This window comes from Bombus pascuorum, chromosome 1 (assembly GCF_905332965.1).
Source record: "Bombus pascuorum chromosome 1, iyBomPasc1.1, whole genome shotgun sequence".
Lineage (NCBI taxonomy): Eukaryota > Metazoa > Arthropoda > Insecta > Hymenoptera > Apidae > Bombus > Bombus pascuorum.
The window spans coordinates 5,908,167-5,930,628 of NC_083488.1; the positions used below are offsets into that span (position 1 = coordinate 5,908,167).

General features: G+C 35.8%; 2 protein-coding genes across 2 annotated transcripts in view; both read right to left on the reverse strand.

Annotated features, from left to right (window-relative positions):
• Nucleotides 1–17,449, reverse strand: part of LOC132913969 (plexin domain-containing protein 2) — a 49,142-nt gene extending 31,693 nt beyond the window's left edge. The window contains exon 1 of the mRNA XM_060972675.1: nt 16,742–17,449. Within this exon, the coding sequence (XP_060828658.1) occupies nt 16,742–16,868 (127 nt within the window). The 5' untranslated portion in view covers nt 16,869–17,449. The remainder of the gene's footprint in view (nt 1–16,741) is intronic.
• Nucleotides 17,450–17,672: 223 nt separating this feature from the next.
• LOC132914425 (cilia- and flagella-associated protein 69-like) lies at nt 17,673–22,057 on the reverse strand. Its single transcript, XM_060973537.1, has 11 exons — nt 21,397–22,057; nt 20,887–21,319; nt 20,553–20,793; nt 20,187–20,487; nt 19,919–20,103; nt 19,697–19,848; nt 19,400–19,604; nt 19,037–19,332; nt 18,739–18,953; nt 18,226–18,657; nt 17,673–18,106 (listed from the first exon to the last, which is right to left on the reverse strand). The coding sequence occupies exons 1-11, from the start codon at nt 21,673–21,675 to the stop codon at nt 17,906–17,908; spliced, it is 2,940 nt and encodes a 979-aa protein (XP_060829520.1). The 5' UTR covers nt 21,676–22,057; the 3' UTR covers nt 17,673–17,905.
• Between the last annotated feature and the right edge of the window lie 405 nt (nt 22,058–22,462).

The following is a 22,462-nucleotide window of genomic DNA, read 5'->3' on the forward strand; positions in this document are numbered from 1 at the left end:
CGGGCTAATTGCACTTTAGCTGTGTGTCGAAGGAAACATAAAAATTGAAACGCGTTCATCAATCGCTATTCGAGCAACAAATCGACGCGTACGAAAACGAAAAAAATGTTAGCTGGACGAAACATGCGAGTTCTGTTAGCGATATGATAGCGGCTAGTGATATGATAAAACGTTGTCGATACATCATGAAAGGTTATTCGTGTACATGTCTATTACACGGATAGATGTTCTTATAAATCATAATCATCTTGTGTTTACCGATGGCATCACCGATCCCATAAAGTGTAACACGAAATAGTAATCGTTTCAACAACCACTCAATTAGAGGTAATTGGCCTCGAGAGTCGTTAAAATTCTTTCACATTAGCCTGCATAAAAGATATAACTTAGAAAAAACGAAGCTGGCACCCCGCTGGGGGTAGCCACCCACATGCTATATTTATTTTTATTTTACTTTTTTTTCTCACCAATAAGATATAACACTTTACCAAATGTCCTTCAGGACAAATTGTAAAAAAACCAAAAAAAAAATAACATTAGCCTGCGGCCAATTTCCCGAACTTATTGTAATTAGTTATTAGACCTTCGGTAACAAAACAATTAGAAAACAAACAAAACGATAAGCGACAATAATAAAGATTACGTTAATATTAAAACAAATATTATCAATTAAATCAAGAATATCTCCTGATAAATAGGCATAATTTCTGTAACAGTATAATATTATGTTACACTCCGCGATATTAATATTATTATTAAGCTCTACAAAGAGTTGAAGGGGACGCTTAAAAAATATATAAAATATTGTTCGATTATTCGTAAATATAATAATAAAGACACAATAAAAAATCGAAAGTGCGTAGTGGATTCGTGTGCGCTATTTGACAACTATATAACACGAACGATCATACTAACTTCCTTCTTTGAACGCTGTTACGTTTCCATTCTTTGTCGTTTAATGGCTACGAGGACCGTCCTATTGAAACTAGCCGCATACTGCAAACTATGAACATACAGACGATAGAAGTAATTCTATATATACGTATATAAATAGAGTTCCATTCGAATGCCATTCGGTAAACTCTTTTGGCACTAACGAGGTCGATGAAGCGATATGCCAACGTGTTCTACATGGACATCAACGACGTTGTGATTGCCAAGCGCGTATTAATTGACTGAGACCGTGTAGCAATAAGTACGGTGGAACGAAAGTGAACGCGTCAAACGCTTTTTAACATCCGCGCGAGTTAAAAAGAATTCTGAATATGTGACGTGTTCTAAACAGAAACTACAACCGTCGGCTATAAATTGAAAGATAATAATTAATAAATAAGAAATAATTTTTATAATAATTCTTATAAAAGTTATTTCTTTATTTAACTTGTATTCGAGGAAGGCACGTCTGTGTGTTTCAGATTGAACTCTTCAGGTGGCTCTTAGACGTGCGATATATATATCGTAAATATTTCAAGACTCTCATCGTCGTATAAGGGACACGTGCTACTCATACGAAAATAATTTTGAAAATCTTTTCGTCTGGATATTCGAACTTCGCTCGACAAATTTGTGTGTGTGAATATATCTCTTCTTAGAAGCCACTCCCTACCTCGTACTCTGTCCTTATTTCATTTCGTCGTTGATGCTAAAATGATGGCTGCACAAGTTTGCTTCTTACTCGACATCGTTGCACGAACGCTAACTCGAAACTGAGATGTATCGTCGATAAATATCGAACGTATGAGAAAAATTGTGGTTTGTCCGTAAATATTGACGGTACGTATTGTCAATATCGTCAATATTTATTGACAAACCGCAACTTTATTGAGAAGCTTGAAATATTGACGATATTATTGATGAAGTGTGAGAGTACCCTTAAAGGTTAACCGCTAATAACAAAGCAAAAGAAAAGAATATCAATATTCGCTCGTGCTAAACAAATGATCGTCATATCATTCTCCTATTTACATTACAGTTGACGTTAACGGTAATTTATTTTCAGTACGTTGAATAATTTGTCGCCGGCGCATGCCATACACACGCACTCGTTTCTCGTAACAATCAAGCAGAAAGCAACACGGACGATATGGAAAATGAGAAAGTATTCAACCCGTAGCTATACTTAAAATTCTACTCACTATTTGTTTCGATTTTATTCATGAGACACTGAATTAGAAATGAAACAATACAAAAAACGTTGTTGAATAATTCGTCATTCGGGTTTTAACGCCCGACAAAAGAGGGAAAAAAGAAACAGTCGTATATAATTAATACACACGTTTACTAAAGGCTGTTTGAAAAATATTCGTATCAATGCAGTTGAAAGGATGAGGGTAAACCACTGCTGAATGCAGGAGATTGCGATCAACGTATTGGAATGTATGTCACGCATTCACGCATATAGAACGCGTAATCATTATCGGGAGCATGAACGTATGCATTCGTAGCCTTGATTTAACCTTCCATTTATGACCGTGTATTTTTATCGCTTGTTTTCTCTCGAGACTGCTGTTCCCTTTCATCACCGTAACAAGTGGCAATTTATAAATATTTCATAAGTAACGAAGATACAAAAAAAAAAAAAAAGAAAAGAAAGGAGAAAAATAAAGAAAGAATGTAGTGACTTACTAACCGAGTAATATGAATAAAGCAGTGACCCGCCCACACGAAACGATTATTGTAATGTAACGAAAGGTTAAATTTGCAAATACACTTTGAGAAGCAAATAGCAGAAAGAGTAAGACCCTCGTTCTACAGATTGAAGAAAGAAATAACACGATCCGATCGTACATAAGTCTTATAATGATGTAACAGAAATCGATAGATATATCATGTACGAATTGTTACTTTTGGCACAGCTTAAGAACGAACGACTAGTTCGTTGAATCGATGTCTTTAATGAAATATAACCGAGCGAATCATTAAGGTTGCCGACGTTCTCGAAGAATCGAGTCAATAATCCATATCGAGGCTAACAGTAAGAACGTCGCTTATCTCGGTTGGTAGAAATTATCTCGTGAATATCTTTGACTCAGACTTACTTGCAGCTCCTGCTCGCAAACGATAAACGTACACAGTGGCGTCTGTGACGATGCTCGTTAATATTAATCGTGACATTAACTACCTCGTTTCTTCTCGCTATGCTTTAATTAAACTTATTAAAACAACATTCTCTTTTTAATGATCATTTCGAATTTTTCTTCGCCATGTTCGCATTTGTATTCAAATTGTATATATGTATATATATACGTATGTTTCTATAGAATTATAAAAAGAAAAAAAAAAGAAACAACAGGGAACGTCGACGTTTATCGAAGATAAGTAGGAGGAGACGCGATAGATCGAACGCTTCGATTGAGTGATCTGTATATGATGTTACGTATTTAAAGAAGGGAAAGAATGGCGCCACAGGACGATGAGCTTCCGTTGAGAGAAGCCCGAGAGTGTGGTTCGACAGCACACATTTTCTCAAGACACTTCTTCTATCTAGAAGCAAACGAATACATATGATACATGCGTGAGTCGAGCCCTAAGTCGATCACCTTTCAGATTGTACGTCCGATTTAAAGTGCAACGAACTCGAAACTGTCGGCGAACCACGACGCAAACAGCAAAACTATATTTTATGTAACGTTAACTTTTTCCTTGCATAATTAATTTCTCCGATGATTTTTCTAATAGCCTCGATTTTAAAAGAAAAACAAAATCGTTGATTAAGCGGTTAAAACTTTTTGCACTTCTTGCCTTACCATCATACGGATACGTTTTAGCATGCGATAGATTCTAGTTACATAAATTTTTCATTTTATATTACGAAAGCGATATTTTAGAAAATTTTATCTAACATTTAACTACGCGACGCTGTCTATTTGTTATACTGTTTCCTTTTGCTTGTCGTGTCTTTATACTCGCAGTAAGTATTATTTAAAATTCTCGTAGATATCGCTTTCGGAATATAAAGTGGAAAATCTATCTGGCCGGAAACTTTTACATACCACAGTATATCATTGTCTCTACTGTATCTTGGTTTCTGCAGTGAAAGAGAATAAATTATAGTAGCAAATAGATCGAAATGGAACACCGCGGCGTAGAGCTTAACATAAAAGAGAAAGCTCTTATAGTTTAGTAAGAAACTTGCTGTCGTTGAAGAAAGATTAACGTGTACAATATGTACACATCCAGAGTGTTTACGTTATTAGTTCGCAGCATTTTTCTCGTAAACGATAAATAGGAAAACATAAACGATAAGGAAAAAGATGAATGATTCCGAGAGGACTATATATTTTCGATAATACAAAAATCCATGTGCATTTTGCGGTTGCAGTATCTTTTTTAAATGGAAATCTTTCGTTCTTTTTGCCACACATCGAATAATCGCGAATACGTAACTCGCTTTGTACCATTCGTCTTTTCCTCTTTCGCTTTTTACCTCGTACACTCGTCTCTCGATTTACGCGGTAGTTTTAATGCGCGATCTTAATTTACGCGACCGGAAAATATATTTTCCTGCAAGTTTTAAAAGTAACAGGTGTATACGGTAACTTAACATTAACAGTATGATACAGTAGCAATTAACATTGACAATGCAAGTGATGTCGAACTTCCGAATATTTCAAGCGACGAAGATGATACGTTTCAAATTACAATCGAATAAAATTTACTTTTGCTTTCTGAAACGTCGTTATATTTTCTGTTATGCTATTTGAGATAAATAGATATTTCTAAAGCTTATACGTACTAGCTTTTATTACCAATTTTATTTCTCGCGTACTGCCAGTCTCTATTTACACAATTTTCATTCGCGTAAAACGAATCCACGTGGAACAGGCACCTCGTGTAAATCGAGGGACGAGTTTACTTATCGTTTACCAGTAAAACGCTGAAAACTAACACGCTGTACGCGTTTAGGAGATTGTTGACATGATTTGCACAAATATCTACCGCTACAAGATACGGTTAGTTGTGATGTAACGTGTCGCTTGAGGTAGACTTAAACGCAGTTAAAACGCCTATTTTCTCATACCGTCATTACGTCGAATCAATTAAATCAAAGACAATATCGGAATGCTTCTCGGTTCGTTGTCTAATCGAAAATTACGTACTACGTATAATAGAAAGAGCGACAAGTAGCTATCTGTACTCGTCGTATCATCGAACGATGATTTTCTTTTTCTAATTACCTAGCGAGGGATCTTTCGATTTAGTCTGTATTTAATTACACATGAAACGAGGCCAACGTCGAAGCACATAGTCACAACAAATGTAACGCGCTCGCGGGATTGCGACAGGGACGATTAAGTCCGATACTTAACACGACACTTATCCACAATGTGTTTGACCCATTATTTGTACTGGTATATTGAGGCGACGAGTGTGCAAGACATGGTCCAATTAAGTATAATCAGCAGGGCCATCCGCGAAAGGAAGACTCAATGACCGTATAAAATGGGGTACGTGGGTGTTTCACTCGGATGCTGCACCCTCCTCGAAATTTTTTCTTGGCCTGCGTGCCATCCACTTTAATATTTCTCTTGTTAGCATTAGCGTTTGTTTCTGCTACGTCGCGCTATCTTTCAATTTATCTAACAGCAAGCGTTTCTTTTTGATTTTCCCCGTGATCGTATTTGCAACGTTATACTTCCTAGTTTAAACGTTGAACTATGTCAAAGAGTCGAAAGAGTTGCGAATCTCCGAATTTCGAAATCTACCGGGTGTGATATATCTTCTTCGTAGAGAAAGATCATTCGTACGCGATTCGACACGACAAAAGCTTAGCAGACGTTCAACGACGGAAGAAGAAGCGAGACAAGCGTACGAACGAATGCCCGGAGGTAGCGGCATGTGGCGAAGGTATAGATTTACCGAAGGAAGCAGCTTAAAAGACCGTCTGTTGCGGGTATTCGTAACGTTCGTTGCACCGATCGTCGAGGAACACGATATAGGATTATGTCGTGTTATAGGCGTATTGAACGCGATATACGTCGCAGAAACCGGATACGTGCGGCCGCGTGTACGCATCTTCGTGTTCGCTTCGTGAATACGTTGTTACGCTACTTGTTCTTTGCGCTGCCAATGGCGAAAAAAGACGATAAGACGCACACGTGCTGCCCGGTACTGTCGGCTCTCGGTATTCTCGAGTCTTCCTTCTTCTCTCTCTTTCTCTCCTTCGTTTTTTTACTTTTTATTTCCAACTGAATACACATAATGGCTCGCAAAAATATTTGAACAGCTATGGAAACTTCTTACGATCGTATTATGAGTCTTACGCGAAACGTAATTTTCATTAACGTTTTGAAATTTCATTAACATTGTAACGGCACACGACTGCGATTAGGTGTATTGGTATTTGAAACGAATCTGAAAATATATATAAAATCGTAAATCTTGGGGTAATTCGGGTGATCGATTCTGAAGTCTGATAATCGAGTTTTATTGTGAAAGTAGTTAGATAAAATACAAAAATAAACAACAATTGATATCCGTCTATAACAATAAATAACGATAAATTACATAGACACGAAATAACAAGTTCTATACAATGTTTACCTGAAAGTCGAGAATCGATTTTCAACGTCCTGAGCTACCGATCTTTCTCCGTCAGTCTTCAAAATTTTAAATGGTTATTCTGTGCTCTTGTCTGTTTCTGATGTTGCTCTCTGTCTGTCCGTTTGGGAAAAGAATGTCTCTCAAAAATGGTTGTCCGTGAAACAAAAAAGTCGTGAAAAGAGTCAGTATCCCACGTGAACTCTAGGGAGTTTACATATATATAGGGATAGTTGAGGATATTCATTAGAAATATAGGTATATTACCCAGAGGACACCAAAAGTATTTGAACAGTTAGTGTTAATAATGTTAGTAAACCGTAGAGCTGGAACGAGGAATCATACAATGGCTCGCGAAGGTGTCTCGACAATTACAGAGATTACTCATGAATATATTAGAACATGTGGGAAAGAACATTTAGAAATTCCATTAACGCTACAGTGAAACGATTATTATGATGATGATATCAAGCAAATTTAAAACTAATCTGAACGTGTACATATTATAAGTTACAAGATATTTATCACAAGCGTGTTGCACTTCGCAGAGATACTTTCACCGAGGTATTCGAACAGTTTTCATTTGATCCTTCATCGTATTAATAAGTTAATTAGACATTGCATTAAGTGTTAATAAGTTATAGTACTTATGGCCACGTCTTTCACGCTAATTATATGTTCGCTGTAAATGACTCGTAACACGTATGTAATATTTATATTTTTGGTTTCAGATCTTATCAATGCAATCAGGAGAGCCGTGTATCGTTACAGCGCAGATGAAATTTCAATAACAGATAAAGAGTACACATATTCGCAAGCATTTTCCGCGATAAGAGTTCAAGTACTTTCGCGCGTCACTGCGTATCTCTTCACGTTTGAAGCCATTTTTTCCCTCCGTCGATAGCAGTTCAAGTCCTAGTTTGTGACTCGCACTTGTTCGAACGTTACGCTTTCGATAAAAGATAGGGGAAATATTCTGCAATTATAGCTGATATCTGCAAATTTTCCCCACATCCTGTAAATCATCAACTATCTCTGTGGTTAATTAAAACGGCAGATAAGAAATAATTATTTATAATTCCACTGAGTACCGTTTTTAGAGATATCTGGTCCCGAACGTTCTAAGATTCTGATAATCAGACCGCGGTATCTTTGTGCACTTATAGGAAATTTCAAACTGCAACGATGCACAGAATGGCACGTAGCGTAGGAATAAAAATGGTAAAATATATAAAATATTCAAGCTACGGTTGTTACGCCACGAGGCTCAGTATAGATCGTATTTCTAACCGTCGCTCGCGGTCCTCCAGCGTCGCAGACATATCCTCTTATTTGCCCGAAGAAAAACATACAATGTATCGACGAGCGCATAGTTGTCACCAAGCAACGAGTTCTGGAACCGTCGATTTCGGACCGTTATTTTATTCTCAAAAAGAAGACGGTCTATGTGATCATCGGCACGAGCGATGGCGTAATCTGAGTGTAGTGGGGGTTGTCTCCCCGAAAGACAAAGAATCGGTCTAAGGTCAATCAGTCTCATACGAATATTCATACTGCAAACATCGAAAAATATCAAAAGTCGAGTTGAATCACTAAACAAGTTGTGACGCTTTTATAATCATTTAATTTGCTGTTAAAAATACATGCTATATTTCACCTGTTAACACAGTGTTAATTTCATTGAACCACCCTTGTTATCTTAACCGAAACAAGGGGAACGACTATTTCGCGGCGTCGATTTTACTAATCGTAGCGAGAATTTACGCCTCTCGCTGACGCGTTTTCCTCGCGACCGCGTCTCTCCGCGAACGGTCGTAAGATTTGGTCCTTCGAGCCGGGTCACGTGTCAGTGAAAAAGTGGACTTATCAGTGACCACACAGTGCCACGTGAATATATCAATATCACACAGCCTCTCGTCACAGCTGGACAATCATCAACATACTCAACCTCCTGCCGCACAGTAACGAACAACAACCGGTAACCGGACCGACGTCCGCGACGCAACCTCAAGGTAAGCTCGTTCAAAGCATCGAAATCAGTCATGGCTGCCAATCTGGAAGAGCGCACGAAACAATTGATACTAAAACGAGAAGGGTTCAGAAAAGAATTGGAGGCATTTCGCACAATGCTCAACAATTATGAGGAAGGGACACCTATATATGCCATCCAACGTAATTTGAAGGAATTAGAGGTGGAATTCACATCGTTCAAAAAAAATCAATGTGAATTAGACGATAGGGATGAGGGCTAAACACAGCAGGACCGCGTTGATTTACAACAGATGTTCTATGCTATCACCGGAGACGCGATTGCCATCATTAGCAATGCAAACAAACAATCAGAGCATACAATCCGAAGTCTTATATCGAACATTTCATTGCCGAAGTCCGTCGATTCGTCGAAAATTCAGTTACCCACCTTTTCGGGAGCCTACGAGGATTGGCCAGGTTTCGCGGATCAATTTCGCTGCACGGTTCACGATAACCCTCGCATTAACGACTGCAAACGATTCATGTATCTCCGCTCTTGTTTAACGGACGAAGCGGCTCTCACTATATCCTCGTTAAGTAACGTGGCAACCAATTACTCAGTCGCGTGGGAAATATTAGAAAAAAGATACAACAGACCAGCTAAAATCGTTGAGAGACACCTGCAGGAGATAATTAACACAGGCTTCTTATCGCGTACAGCACACCGAGATTTGCAGTCCTATACGACCAAGCTAGAATCACACTACAATGACTTAGAATCTCTTGGACAACTGACCGCAGATACTGTGCTATTGTATCTGTGCACCTCTACATTAGATCGGGAAACCTATCTAATTTGGAAAGACAAGATAAAATCCACACCATTCCCTACGTTCAAGGAATTCCTGAAATTTTTGAACGAGCGGTGTCGAGTCATCGAACCTCCAAGAACGACAGGCTAGACACGCGGCCACGCATCTATCACGTCGCAACCTTTGTCCGACCAATTTGTCGTGGACCACATAAAATTTGGACGTGGAAGACCTTCAGGGCGAGAACCATCGAAGAGCGTCTTATGGCCGCCGAAGAGATATCAGCGTGTACCAATTACACATACATTCACAGTGTACCGCCGGATCCTCGGGATCAACTATTGCAAACCATTTTACGTCAAAGAGCGAAAGGATCGCAACCGCCGCAAAATCCAGGTATTCGTATCTAACTCGTACGTTTTGCAGTTAAAGCAGTCCATATCGAGCGATTTCATAAGCGAGGCCTTCATTGCGGCTCTGCGAAGATTCATCGCTCGTCGAAAGGTATGCTCCATCCAACCGTCTCCAGCTAGCATCAAGCGGATGGTACCACTACCGAGCAGATTGATGCCAGATGACTCCGAAACAATCGACAGCAACGAAGTCTGACGAGAAATCCACCTCACGACATTATCCATCACTTAATCGAATCAATTCACCTATCCTAGCGAATATTCTGATTACTAAGACGAAATAGTTTATTTCAGCGTGTATCCGATAATGCTCATGCAGGAGGATGCTACTCGCTCGTCTTAAGCAACTCTCATACGAATATTCATACTGCAAACATCGAGAAATATCAAAAGTCGAGTCGAATCGCTAACTGTATTTATCACGTAACAAGTTGTAACGCTTTTATAATTATTTAATTTGCTGTTAAAAATACATGCTATATTTCACCTGTTAACACAGTGTTAATTTTATTAAACCACCCCTGTTATCTTAACCGAAACAAGGGGAACGACTATTTCGCAGCGTCGATTTTACGAATCGTATCGAGAATTTACGCCTCTTGCGACAGCGTCTCCCCGCGAACGGTCGTAAGAACGGTACTACTTATCATAACTAGATTACAAACAAATGGAACGTAAATCAGAAATTTTCTACCGAATATTAGAAGAAGTGCGCTTACTTTCGACTATTATTCTATTATAAATTTCCCATAATAGCATAAACATTCGTAGCCCAGATAATATTTTGCGAGTAAAATGATTCTTCGCTTAGGTTCCATTTTTTAAATTATATCCGTAAAAATAGGAATTTGCATAAGTATTCGCAATCCGACTGATAACGATCATTCTAATTTTAACATGTTCCAGGTGTGCGTAAAATTCGTCGAAGAGATGTTCTCCGAGTTCCCAGCAAAGCGTAGTTGTCAAACAGCGTTCAGACGACCGATATATGTACGTATGACGTCGATACAATATCGAAAAACTTAAATATTGACGATAATATTGATCTGTCTGAATGCTCGGTAAAGATCGCTCTTAAAAGTTGCGGTGAACGCGACAGGCACAAAAGAAACTCAAAACAGGAAATTTATTATTTCAGATGGGTTTCTCCAAATGTGATGGCACGCAGCCAAACGGGTGCAAAGGACGTTTGCGTCTGATCACGTGGAATAAAAGGAAGAAACATATTCTGCTAAAAGCCATAATTTAAACAGGTATTAGCGCACAGACGAACGAGCAAACACGCTCGAAGATAGGTACAATTTCACACACTTGTGGTCCGATAAAAGAAACGTTTAATAATCTGATCTGTGTATCGTTCGATCGCGGAATGACAAAAACGTTTCGTTAGAGAACTAACGCTATAAAAATTCTTGTTCAGGCAAGAAATTGTTGTTATTGGCAGTTTGAAAATGCAAATTGGTGTTCGATTAGTTGATTTCTTGCACACCTTTGACCGTTGCGTTGCAACGTGTCGATTAGTTGCGTCTATCTCTGTCCAACTTCTCGCAAAATGTGCTGCGATTGCGCGACGTGTATCAACTGCGAAAAGAAATTCCTACGACGCATGCGAGTACTTTTGCACGTGTGAGGAATTAATACGAACAAATTATAAACCATTCATTGAAATTGAATGAAATTAACAAGACGTGTCTTGTTAACGACACGTGTCTACTGCGCTTGTTTATGCGTAATAAGTAGTACAGTCTGAATATTTTATGCGTTGTATGCTCGCATATTGCGTGCTGTCTATAGGTTTTTACGCTTCTAAATTTTTCATAAATGCGACAAACACTCGGGATAATCGTCTGTTAAACATCTATCGATAAGAATTTATTCACGATCTAATAAATTCAGTTATTACATTCCGATACTTAAGAGTGAAACGTTTCTCTATAAAATGAATATAAAGTAGGCTTGAACAGATAAGGTAAACGTTTGAACAGATTTAACAAGAAGAGGAAATGGCTTTTTGCTCGATAAGGAATACGAAAATCTTGATGATACGTATGGTAGGTGCGTTATATATATACAAATTAATTCTACGCATTGATTGCTGCTTGAAATTTGTTTTTTTTTAATATTAAAATATCGCTCGAGCGAATAATACAGTGAAATATGGGATCCGATGTATTGTTACGAGGTCTAAATGTTTTCTATTTTTAGTTGGAACGTGACGCAAATAACGCAAGCGTCGATCCGAAGAACTAATTCGAGAGGAACGTTGAACTTTCTGTGCTGCAAGAAATCTAGCAGCAGATATGATTCATGGATAATTTATCTAATATCTGTGTGTGTTATGACTGTGCAAACGTTACAATGAAAATGCAAACGAGTATTGTGAACTCCCGCGATCGACCAAGATAGGGAACGTTTCTAGCAAAACAACGTATCATGCGTGAAATTAGGAAGACACCAAAATTATTTTGCGGGAAAGTTATCGTTACTGAATTATTTTTTTTTTTTTTTTAACAGTGGCAAACATTAATCGTATTTACGATTCGATGGAAATATGAAGAATTCAACTGAAATATAAATTAACTGAAATAGATTAGAAAATGAAAGGTTGCATCAAATGCAACGTTGATCCTTTGTCAAGTACTAAAAAATTAAACACACTGTCAGGCTACAAATATTTATATCCAAACTTCGCGTCAAGGTTCGATTACACAGTTAGAGCAAACTTCTGCGAAATGTTTATTTTGCCAAGTAATCTACGCTTTCGTGGAATACCATCGAAAATACAAACCGCGAGAAAGTACAACGGTTAGGCTATAAAAACGTGCAAATATCGCGTGTATCGTGTGAGAGTTGGTGGTGCGATAATTTCGTATCGCTCAGATTTATGTAAACATATCTCTGATGAAGTATCATTGATAAGCGAAGTAAACATTCAGCAGGAGAATACGAGCAAGTGGTATGAAAACATCGTAAATGCATATCGTATGTTCGAAATGCTACGTAAATATGATCTGGCATTAAGTAAGAATATATCACGGAAGGATATATAATGGAATATATTGCGGAAGAATAATACTAGCCGTAAAAATGTATCATACTTAGTTAGACACGTATGTTTACCAAAACGTATGGAAAATTATGAAAGCAATTTTAAATAACAACTCGACTCTTCGGTCGAATCATGCACTTTCAAAACGTTTTAAAAACTCGCAGAAACTCTGAGGATCCGTTGTAGTACAACCGTGGAACAACAGTATACAACTCTGACACTGTCGCCGAATTGTTTTTTTAACCTTGAAACGAACGTGGTGCATTCGTGCGTGCAGCCAATCGGGAGAAAAATCAAAGGAGTAAGAGGAGATGAAACTTGGAAAGCGCAATCCGGCTTTTCCTCCGCTGAGAGGATCGCTCGCGTTTCGCAGTCCTTTGTGCCGGTAATTTCGACTTGTTTCACGCGAGTGCCGACTCTCGTCACGCCTTCTGTACCGCTTCGTTCCGATCGAGGACCGAGGACCGTCGATTGTCGCCGTGAAAACCACTCGAAACGAGCTATACACACTGCTACCGGCACTCGTACAAGCACCCTTTTTGTTCGAAACGAGAGTTCCGAGAAGGGGCCTTCGAGAATCGGGCCACAGGAAAAAATAATGGAATCGATGGGGCAATCGTGCTAACCAATACCATCGCGATGCCATCGTGTATCACAAACGTGTGAACCTATACGATTCTTGGTGCTTTACGAAATAGATTCGTCACGATTCTTCCCTCTCTATCTCGTGTAATTCCCTCCTTCGTTAAAAAGTTCTATCTTCTGTTTTTTTAACATCTTTTTTTTTTTAATTTCAAGATACATGGAAATATTTGAAGTTTCTGTAATCCATTATCAGTAGATATAATATAGCGTAATATAATATCGGATATAAAGCCCTTATCGAAAGGTAATTTTCCGATCCTTGCAAAATGTATACGTTATATCAAAGTAATCTTGGCAATGGATGATTAATGTAAGAACGGAACATTTCCTACGATTTGGTTGACATTTACTCAAATCGATATCTAAAGGTTAACCTACGTATATATTGACTCTAGTGTACAGTCGTATTACAATCACGCATTGCGGTTTCATTCTTTCATTGAACTTTCCTACTGCTAACAATAAAGAGTACGAAGCCTTAACTTTGTTCGAATGAGGCAGCCGCGTTAGTTGCAACCGCGAAGCTCAACGGGAACTGCTGAAATATTCCTTCAATTTTTTTCTCTCATGCTCGTTAATCGAACCGCTTTACCAATGTAAATTCGCTGTTTCATTTGACTTGAAACGTCCTGCCAAGTTTGAAGTAAAATCGAGTTGGTTTCTTGATTTGAAAGGAATTTAATTATTGCTTTTTTAAATATCATTATGTAACGGAAATAGATTGTTTATAAAATTAGTATGGATTATCTTCATCGTATATTGAGACTGAATTGTAAGGTAATCAACTTCGTTTATTGTTACATAACGAAAATAAATTATTCATGAAAGTAGTTAAACAGTGGTTAACTCACAACACGATGGTTACAGAATACTCTATTGATTCTTTCAAGGACTTTTTCATATTTGTAATTTTGCCGAGCGAGAGTTTAACGTAAACGAGATCAAACAGCTAATGGCATTTTAATGCGTTATTCGATAAAGAAAGAAAAAAAAAAAAAAAAAAAAAAATAACGCGTTGATTCATGCTTGCAGCTACGACTTTATATATAGGATATGAATATATCTAGGAACGGTAACGAAGCAAGTGAGAGGAAAGGAAGTAAATGAAACACAGAGTGAGATAAGTCCTTGGCCATCTGTTACGTAATAGTTATGCGCATTAAATGTTGCGTGGCAAAATTTGCAACAATTAACTCGTATATAACGAATATTATCTTTTTCGATATAAGCAAATGAAGTATGTTGCCAAAATTAATGACGCTTAAAAATATAAAGTTACAAAATTGCTGGCAGAGAAAAATTCGCATTCTACGCAGAAATATTTTTTATATATCCATTGCGTCATTTATTAGCAAATATTACCTTTTTTGCGTAATTTCAATAATTATAATAATTATAAGCTGTCAGGCATTTCTCTGTTGGAAATTGCAAGGTCAATAAGTATATCGCTGGTGTATTTAAAATGTTCCGTAAAAATTGTACGGCAATGTCGATTTACATGCAAAAGAAATGATAGGAATCGAAAATGAAAATTATATTGCTGACGTATTTAAAATATTAATACGTCTATCGTAAAAGTAGTATAGCAATGTTTAATTGTAGCACGAAGAAGAAAAGAATAGGTGAACCCTGCGTATACGTAAATAATACGTATGGATGATACGTATTAAAACGGCAAGAGAAACTCGATTTAAAAAGATTAAACGTTAAATAAAAATAAAGTACGGTATCTTCGTTACATCGCACTAACGAAGTAATAAACAAAAAGAAACATGCCACAACGTTTCACCATGGCGCGCGTAGATAAAACATTGGTGGCCCTGTGGCCATTGTGGCAGGTTCGCATGAACAGCGACATTCCACAAAATTATGAACAGAATCGACCGTGCGGGAGAAATCTAAAGAGACACAACGAACCTTGATAACCTTTCGATCTGTCATTTCAGAAATTTCAACCATCGTCCAATCCGTGCACGGAAAAAGATTACGACGCACGTGTTTTTTTTTTATTTTTATTTTTTATCTCCTTCCCCCATCTCTCCCTGGCTCGCTTTTACTTTGACGCAACAGTAAGGTTAGAAAACTTAATTTGTCTGTTAAACGTGGATGACTACATCGAATTACTATTACTATTATTATTAGATTACGCGAAAGTTTATGTAAATTAATATTTTTATGATTACAATTAGAGGACTAGAACCTAAGCAGATATTTATTTCGATATTTTCTATACTTTTATATCGTTCTAGATATTTTTTCATCGTTAAACTTCCTATAAATGTATAAATGACCATAGGTGAATTATTGTTATTGTTAAATCTAAAACTTGGTTCCGCCTCTCAAATACCTTGTCATGTCATGGAAGTTTTCATGAAGCGTTCTGTATTGCATGTATACTATACGTTACTGTTACGATAGAAAATTACAAAGTACTTAGAGAAAAATTCCGTGGAAGGAAAGGAATTTTGTTTTCCTAATAGTAAGCGCGATAAACATGTATGTATAACGAGAAAGGTTAACGGCTCCAAAAAAATTGCCGTCACGATCGATAGAACGAACGGGATCGAATAACATAAACAGGACAAAACAAAGCATATTACTGGTTGTCGTCGATTGCATTGTCACTTTCAAGCAGACTTCCATCAATTCCAAAAATCCTTCTAATTAATATACATATAGAAATAGATATTTCCTTTTATCTATTGTATGTCAAGGCTATGTAATTACATAATTGCAATGATAACATATCACCGCGTTGCAATCTTGCTAATGAGGATGGTATTAATCATCAGATTCTCAGATACGAATAAGCAAGAAGTTGTCGAATGAAAAGAGAGAAAGAGGAATTTATTTAAGAATGAAGGAGGGTATTTTTTTTGTAAAAAAATAATGGATTAATCGCTTCTTAAGTAAGAGTATGTATAATTAACGAATGCGGTTAGACTCGACGAACGAGAGTTTCGTTACCACGACCGAAACCATGTAACAGAAAGGACGAAGACGAGGGAAGTTGTTTCTTTAAAGGGGACAGTCACGCTACAAGTGAAATTGCGTAGTAGCACGCGTAGGAAGAACCGTACGTCCGTTTTCTCGTTCGTACCATCGACGAGAAGAAATGTTTCTTTCCTCTTTCTCTCTTTTTCTCGATTGTTCTTCTTATCTGGTTCCTGAGGAAGATAATCTGCGAAGCGTCTTTCCTAGCTACGAAGCGATTTCTTTTCCCGACCGTGGAGAAACATCCTCTCTTTCTCGACTCGCTCACGAGAAAGAGAAGAAAGCACCAGGAGGTGCAACAAGTTGAAAAGACTCACTGAACTCGTTGTCCGCGATGCTCGAACCGAGATGCTCGAACACACAGAAGGCCAGGAACAGGATGTAGAGCCATCGTCGAGGAGCTTCGTCACAGCCACGGTTAAAACACCACCGTTCACACGCCATATTTACGAAGCTGCTAAACTCTCCTGCGCTACACGAATATAAATCCGTGCGCTTCGTGTCCCGTCTGCCTCCCGCGGACGACCAGACGATGACGGAAGGATGAATAGAGGGAGGGGGTATAGGGAAACGATAGAGATGAAACGAGAAACGAGAGATAAAGACGGAAACACCCCGATAAACGAAATGTCGGATGGGAGGTAAACCGATGCTAGAAAAGGAAACCGGGTGAAAAGTTTGGGAAATTGTAATCGACGAAACAATTTGGGTTAGGTTTAATCGGTCGTCTTACATAAACGTTCACCGCGATAGTCACAAATGTCATCGAAAACACGATTTTCTATGACGGGTGGCTATTTGAACATGAACGTGCGGCTTATACGGCGATTTATATATTTCATTCACGAGCAGGCACGAACTGTACGCGAGAAGGCGAGACAGGCAGCCAAGATCTTGGTTTCACGTTCCACGACACGTCTTTAAACCGGTACCAGACGGATGAGAACGACAACGACGATCGCTTGTGGCATGAACGGCATGTTGGCACTCACTGACTTGCCGCCGTATTCTTCATACGCTCTCCAGCTAGAGTATCCGTTACATTATCTAGATAATAATGAATCTACAGTTCAGATAATCAAGCGATAGGAACCAATCAAGTCGTCGCTAACTTTGCCCGATATATTTATTGGAGAAACTTTCGATTTTTTATTGATTTGTTAAAATTTTTGTTAAATAAGGATTTCTTCTATAACACCGATAAAAAAATTCAATATTAGTGATTAAAAGGAAATAATAAAACATACAAATATTTTACCTCAATTTCTCTCTTATTCGATAAAAATGAAAAGTTCATTTCTTAAATTGTATTTGAATTATTATCAAAATGTTTAAAAAAAGGGGAAGAATTACATTTATATTCTTCATGTCGGCAATAAAGATCTCTATAGTCTCCAAAGATGATAATATGGAGTTTATTCAAATAAAATTTAGCATTTACTAAATAAAATTTTTAATTTATCATCTTAAATTATTAGGAATTATTCATTTTCTAAGAACTTTTCTATGTTAGAGAGACAGGTACTTGATAAAGAAGATGGAAGTAATTCAGTATCATATGTTATGTCAGAAATGTAGGAATCATAAGGAGAAATAGGGAGGATTTTCCCCAATTTCATCTGACTTAAACATGGATCTGTTGTCAAACCGCTGCTTACTGTTTGATGTTGATTAAATATAGCCTGTATGAAATGATTGAAGAAAATAGTATTTACACATAAAAGGTTAATTTTTTAAAAGAAAAGCAAAGATAGTAAGAAAATATAGCATTGAAAACTTAATTCAAGTATATCCTGTTTACCGTAACCATTAGTTTATCTTGGAATGTCCTATGACAATGCGAATCACCTGAGATAGATGGGAACTTTAAAGCTAAATTAATTTGTTGTATTTGATCATACTTTTTCTTTATCCTATATGATCTATCTGTCGTTCTATACATATAATCTATTTCATCAAATGCATCTAATGCTAAAATAAGCTTAGAATTACGGATCCTTGCATATTCGTCTTTTTCTTCTATGTCTTCCTCTTTTTTTATAGATTGTATTATTCTGGATTGTCTGTCTTTTGTCATTTTACCCCACAAAAGATAACGTTGAGTCATCAAGAAAAGTGCTTGACCATCCATACCAAGAGGAGTAATGCCAACTTGCTCAAAATATTTAGCAACTTCTATCCATACTTGACCTAATTTCAATGTAAAATATAATTCTATGGTAGATATCGTAATCTGAAAAGATATTAAGCAATACAAATCACATCAAATGTTAAGTACAGGGTGAAATTTAATAAATATTTTTGTACAACTTACTCTATCCTCCATTGAAAGATTAGCATGTAATTTTTTATAATGTTCCTTGGCCATTTCATACTTTTCATTATCTCTTTCAATTATTTTGCAAATACTAAATATTTTTGATCTAACTGAACCAATCATATCAATTATTGCTGGGCTATTATCTCTAGCTAATTTTATGCAGTAAGTATTTAACCATTGCTTCTTACTCATTTGGGGTAATTCCACGTCTAACAGATAGTAAACGGTATATTCAAGTTTTTATAAAAATATTAGTAATTAAAATTATTTTATTATTTGCCTTTTACAGTGCCATCCACATTTCTTTTAACTTCAATCCGTATTTCTTCTTCTCTCCATATTTTTGCTAATAAAGACATTAACCCTGTTCTTTTATCAGTAGCCCTCCATGTACATAAAAATGGCCCACAAAAAAAATTATCGCACATGTCGGTGAAAACAGCAAGAAATAAGCAACGAGAACAATATGGAACGATTTCAATAACATCAAGGATAATATACACTCCACCATATCCAATAAATTTTTCAAGATTTTTAGGAGACCATATTATGCATTCCCAAATATACGAGCCTATTGCTAGTAAAAGACTAATAAAATTTTTTACATGATAATATTTATATATTCTCATTTTGTTGTTATATACACGTATATTACCGTTGATCCAGTTGGAATTCACTACCTTTCTGATAAATACAACGAAATAATAGTTCCATGATGAATGTAATACTATACTCTCCATATATATCATGGTAAAATTTTTGTTTTCTCATGAGTCTTTCAACTGATACTAATGCCAGTGTTAAAACCTTTTGCTCTTTTACTTTGAGTTTTTCAAATTTCAAAATATACTGAATAAGTTCTTTAGTCCACAGAAAAGCAAAAATTATTATATATTGTAGAATTGAAAAGTAACAAAATTTTGTCAATATAATGTATAGATAAAAAACTAACTAATTAATGATGATATAATTCCATATTCTCGGAAGCATGCTAATAAATATTTATTATTACTTAGAATAATTATGCAAATTGTTTTTATACAATTCATTACTATTTCGATATCAAATTTTTTATTTAGACACCATTCTAGCATTACACATAATCTGTAAAATATTAAGAATTATTTTACATCATAAAAATAAAGAGAGATGTATATTTATCTATTTTGACTACCTAATACCACCACCATATTCTATGAATTGTTCAGGCATTTTTGGTGCCAATATAGATAAGGCATTTACAGCATGGTTCCATAAATCCCAAAATTGAGATGTGTTCCAAGTAACTTTTGTTCCCTCAATATCATCTCGATTAACAATTTGAAGTACAGTTTGCATCAATTTTCTCTTTATCATTAACTATTGTAAATAACATTAACATTAACATTAACATTAAAATGTTTCTTTATAATTAAAAAAAGAGAAAGAGAGAAAGTAATTACAAAAATACAAGCATCAACTTCTGCTAAATGTGTAACAATTAATAATAAAGTTTTTTCAAAGTGCAAATCATCAGTAGTTCTACCAAATTTGATCACTTTTGAAAATATTGTAGTAGACCCAAATTCAATTCCAATTAAATATTTAATAACAGCATCAGCTATACCACTACTAACAAGGTTCCAAGAAGGTAAGGTAATTGAAATTATAAGAATAATCATAGCAATTTCATTTCTAATCTTGGCACTAAACTTTCTATATTGGCTATAATATATCTGTCGCTTGAAAGCATAACATAGGCCCCTGTACAATATAAATTAATTTTATAATTAATGCAATGCATTATTTCATACTCCTAAATATATTACCATAAAACACAATGAGTTGGTTTCAAATTTTCCTTTAAATTTGTTGGCATATTATTAGAAAAAGTAATAGATTTCATCAAGCTCCACAGAGTATTCATTATCAAAAGATTTACTTCATCGCTATATTCTTCCCCATCTAACAATAAGTCAGGAGGCCGTGTACATTGTAATTGAATTGCATAAGGAAGATCCATTCTTATAAATATAACATTGAGTATATTAGCTTCCAGCATTCTATAACCTTTATTTAATATTATAAAAATATAATAGAAAATATAGTTCTTTAAATATTTATTAGACCTTCCAATTAAAATATTGATTTCTCAGTACGTACAACATTTATGAGAGATGGATGAAAGTAAGAAAACTAGCTCTAAAATTTTTGGATACATTCTTAGAAGAGAAGCTTGCAACAATTCAGTCACAGTTAACGGTAACCTTGAGTTTTCCATAGCTTTACGACAATGTTCAACTTTTATTGTAGGAACATTTCTTACTTGTTTTTTTAATAACAAAGAATCAAGAGCCCTATGAATTTTTAATGTTTGCTGCTTTGTAGGTAAGACTACAAGAAGATGTCCTAGCAATGTAAAATATTGTTCCATTATATCAATATGAATTACACTTTCAGATGGCTTTTCTAATATGGGTGGTACATTACAAAGCTCTAACATTCTATCAAGATGTAGCTCATATTCTTTAACCGTTTTAACATTTTCACCCAAAAACTTTAATACTTTTATTACCAATGGTAAATCTTTAACTTTCTGAGAATTTGTAAGGAAATTCCTCTCATTGGTAATAAAATAGTTAATATACTACAATTATGCTTGTTAAAGGATACATAACCATCATCTCCTACTTTGTCAAGATAATCATATAAAAGTCTGCATATGCGAACTATGCTATCGCTTGTTATAGGATCAGATATGAGTTTGTCCAATTTTTGTAGAATACAATTAGTATCCAGTTTTAATTGTTCGTAGAAATCTAATATTTCTTTTGATAATTTGTCAGTTTTAGGACAAAGGTGGGTAACATATTTTGGACAATTAAATTCTTTCCAAACATCATTAACTTCCAATTTATTAAGATCATGTACTGCAGTTTTATTTTCCTCCATATGTCGCTATTTTTTTGGTACAATATGTTTGTCATAGATACAATATAAAACTGTTGAACCGTTTAATGCAAAAGTGGTATAAGTCAGTCTTTCACCTTCCTAGTTAAACATTAATCTCGAAAGCATAACCCTTGTTCAAACATAAGTGGAGTAAGTATACCTGCATTAGTTTCACAGTAGATAGCAAAATAAGTAAGAATCGCCTAGTTGATTCTTTAGAGAATTTTTGCTTTATCTCATCATCTCATTACCAAGTAATCAACTTTTTTAACTTACACTACTATTGTATTAAATGATTCATTTATACACATATAGTCAACTTTACATTATTTTAAAAATAATATATGTCGAAGACGCTAAAGAAAATGGTAGGTAAACAAATTCTTACCTTCTGTAACTACAATTACCACATAAATTTCATGAAAAATTCAGATAACCACAATATTATTCTGGAGTTTAAAACACAATATTTACGCAGACGAAACATACACATATATAAGTACAATTGAATACTCGAACTAATGGCGCCCTCTGATACAATATATTTAGAACACCTAGATGGCGTTCTCGTCAAATGAACCGCCGACTCAGTGTGCTTTAATTCGATTCGAATATTGTCAAAAATATATAATTCATCGCATTTGATTTCATACTTATAATTTCATATTTATGTTAAGTATTATAAACTATCAAAGAAGAGAGTAAAGATATAGTAACGTATATATTTAAAGTTCATTATCTTGAAAAATATCACTTGTAAAAGTCGTTCGTGATAAGATAGTCACAT

Excerpts from the sequence above, each read along its gene's own strand:
- LOC132914425 (XM_060973537.1), bottom strand. The coding sequence starts at position 21,675 with ATGGAGGAAAATAAAACTGCAGTACATGATCTTAATAAATTGGAAGTT. Across the intron at positions 21,320-21,396 it reads AAGTAGGAGATGATGGTTAT|AAAGTTAAAGATTTACCATT; the intron begins GTATCCTTTAAC and ends ACAAATTCTCAG. Across the intron at positions 19,605-19,696 it reads AATTATATCATCATTAATTA|AACTTATTCAGTATATTTTG; the intron begins GTTAGTTTTTTA and ends TGTGGACTAAAG.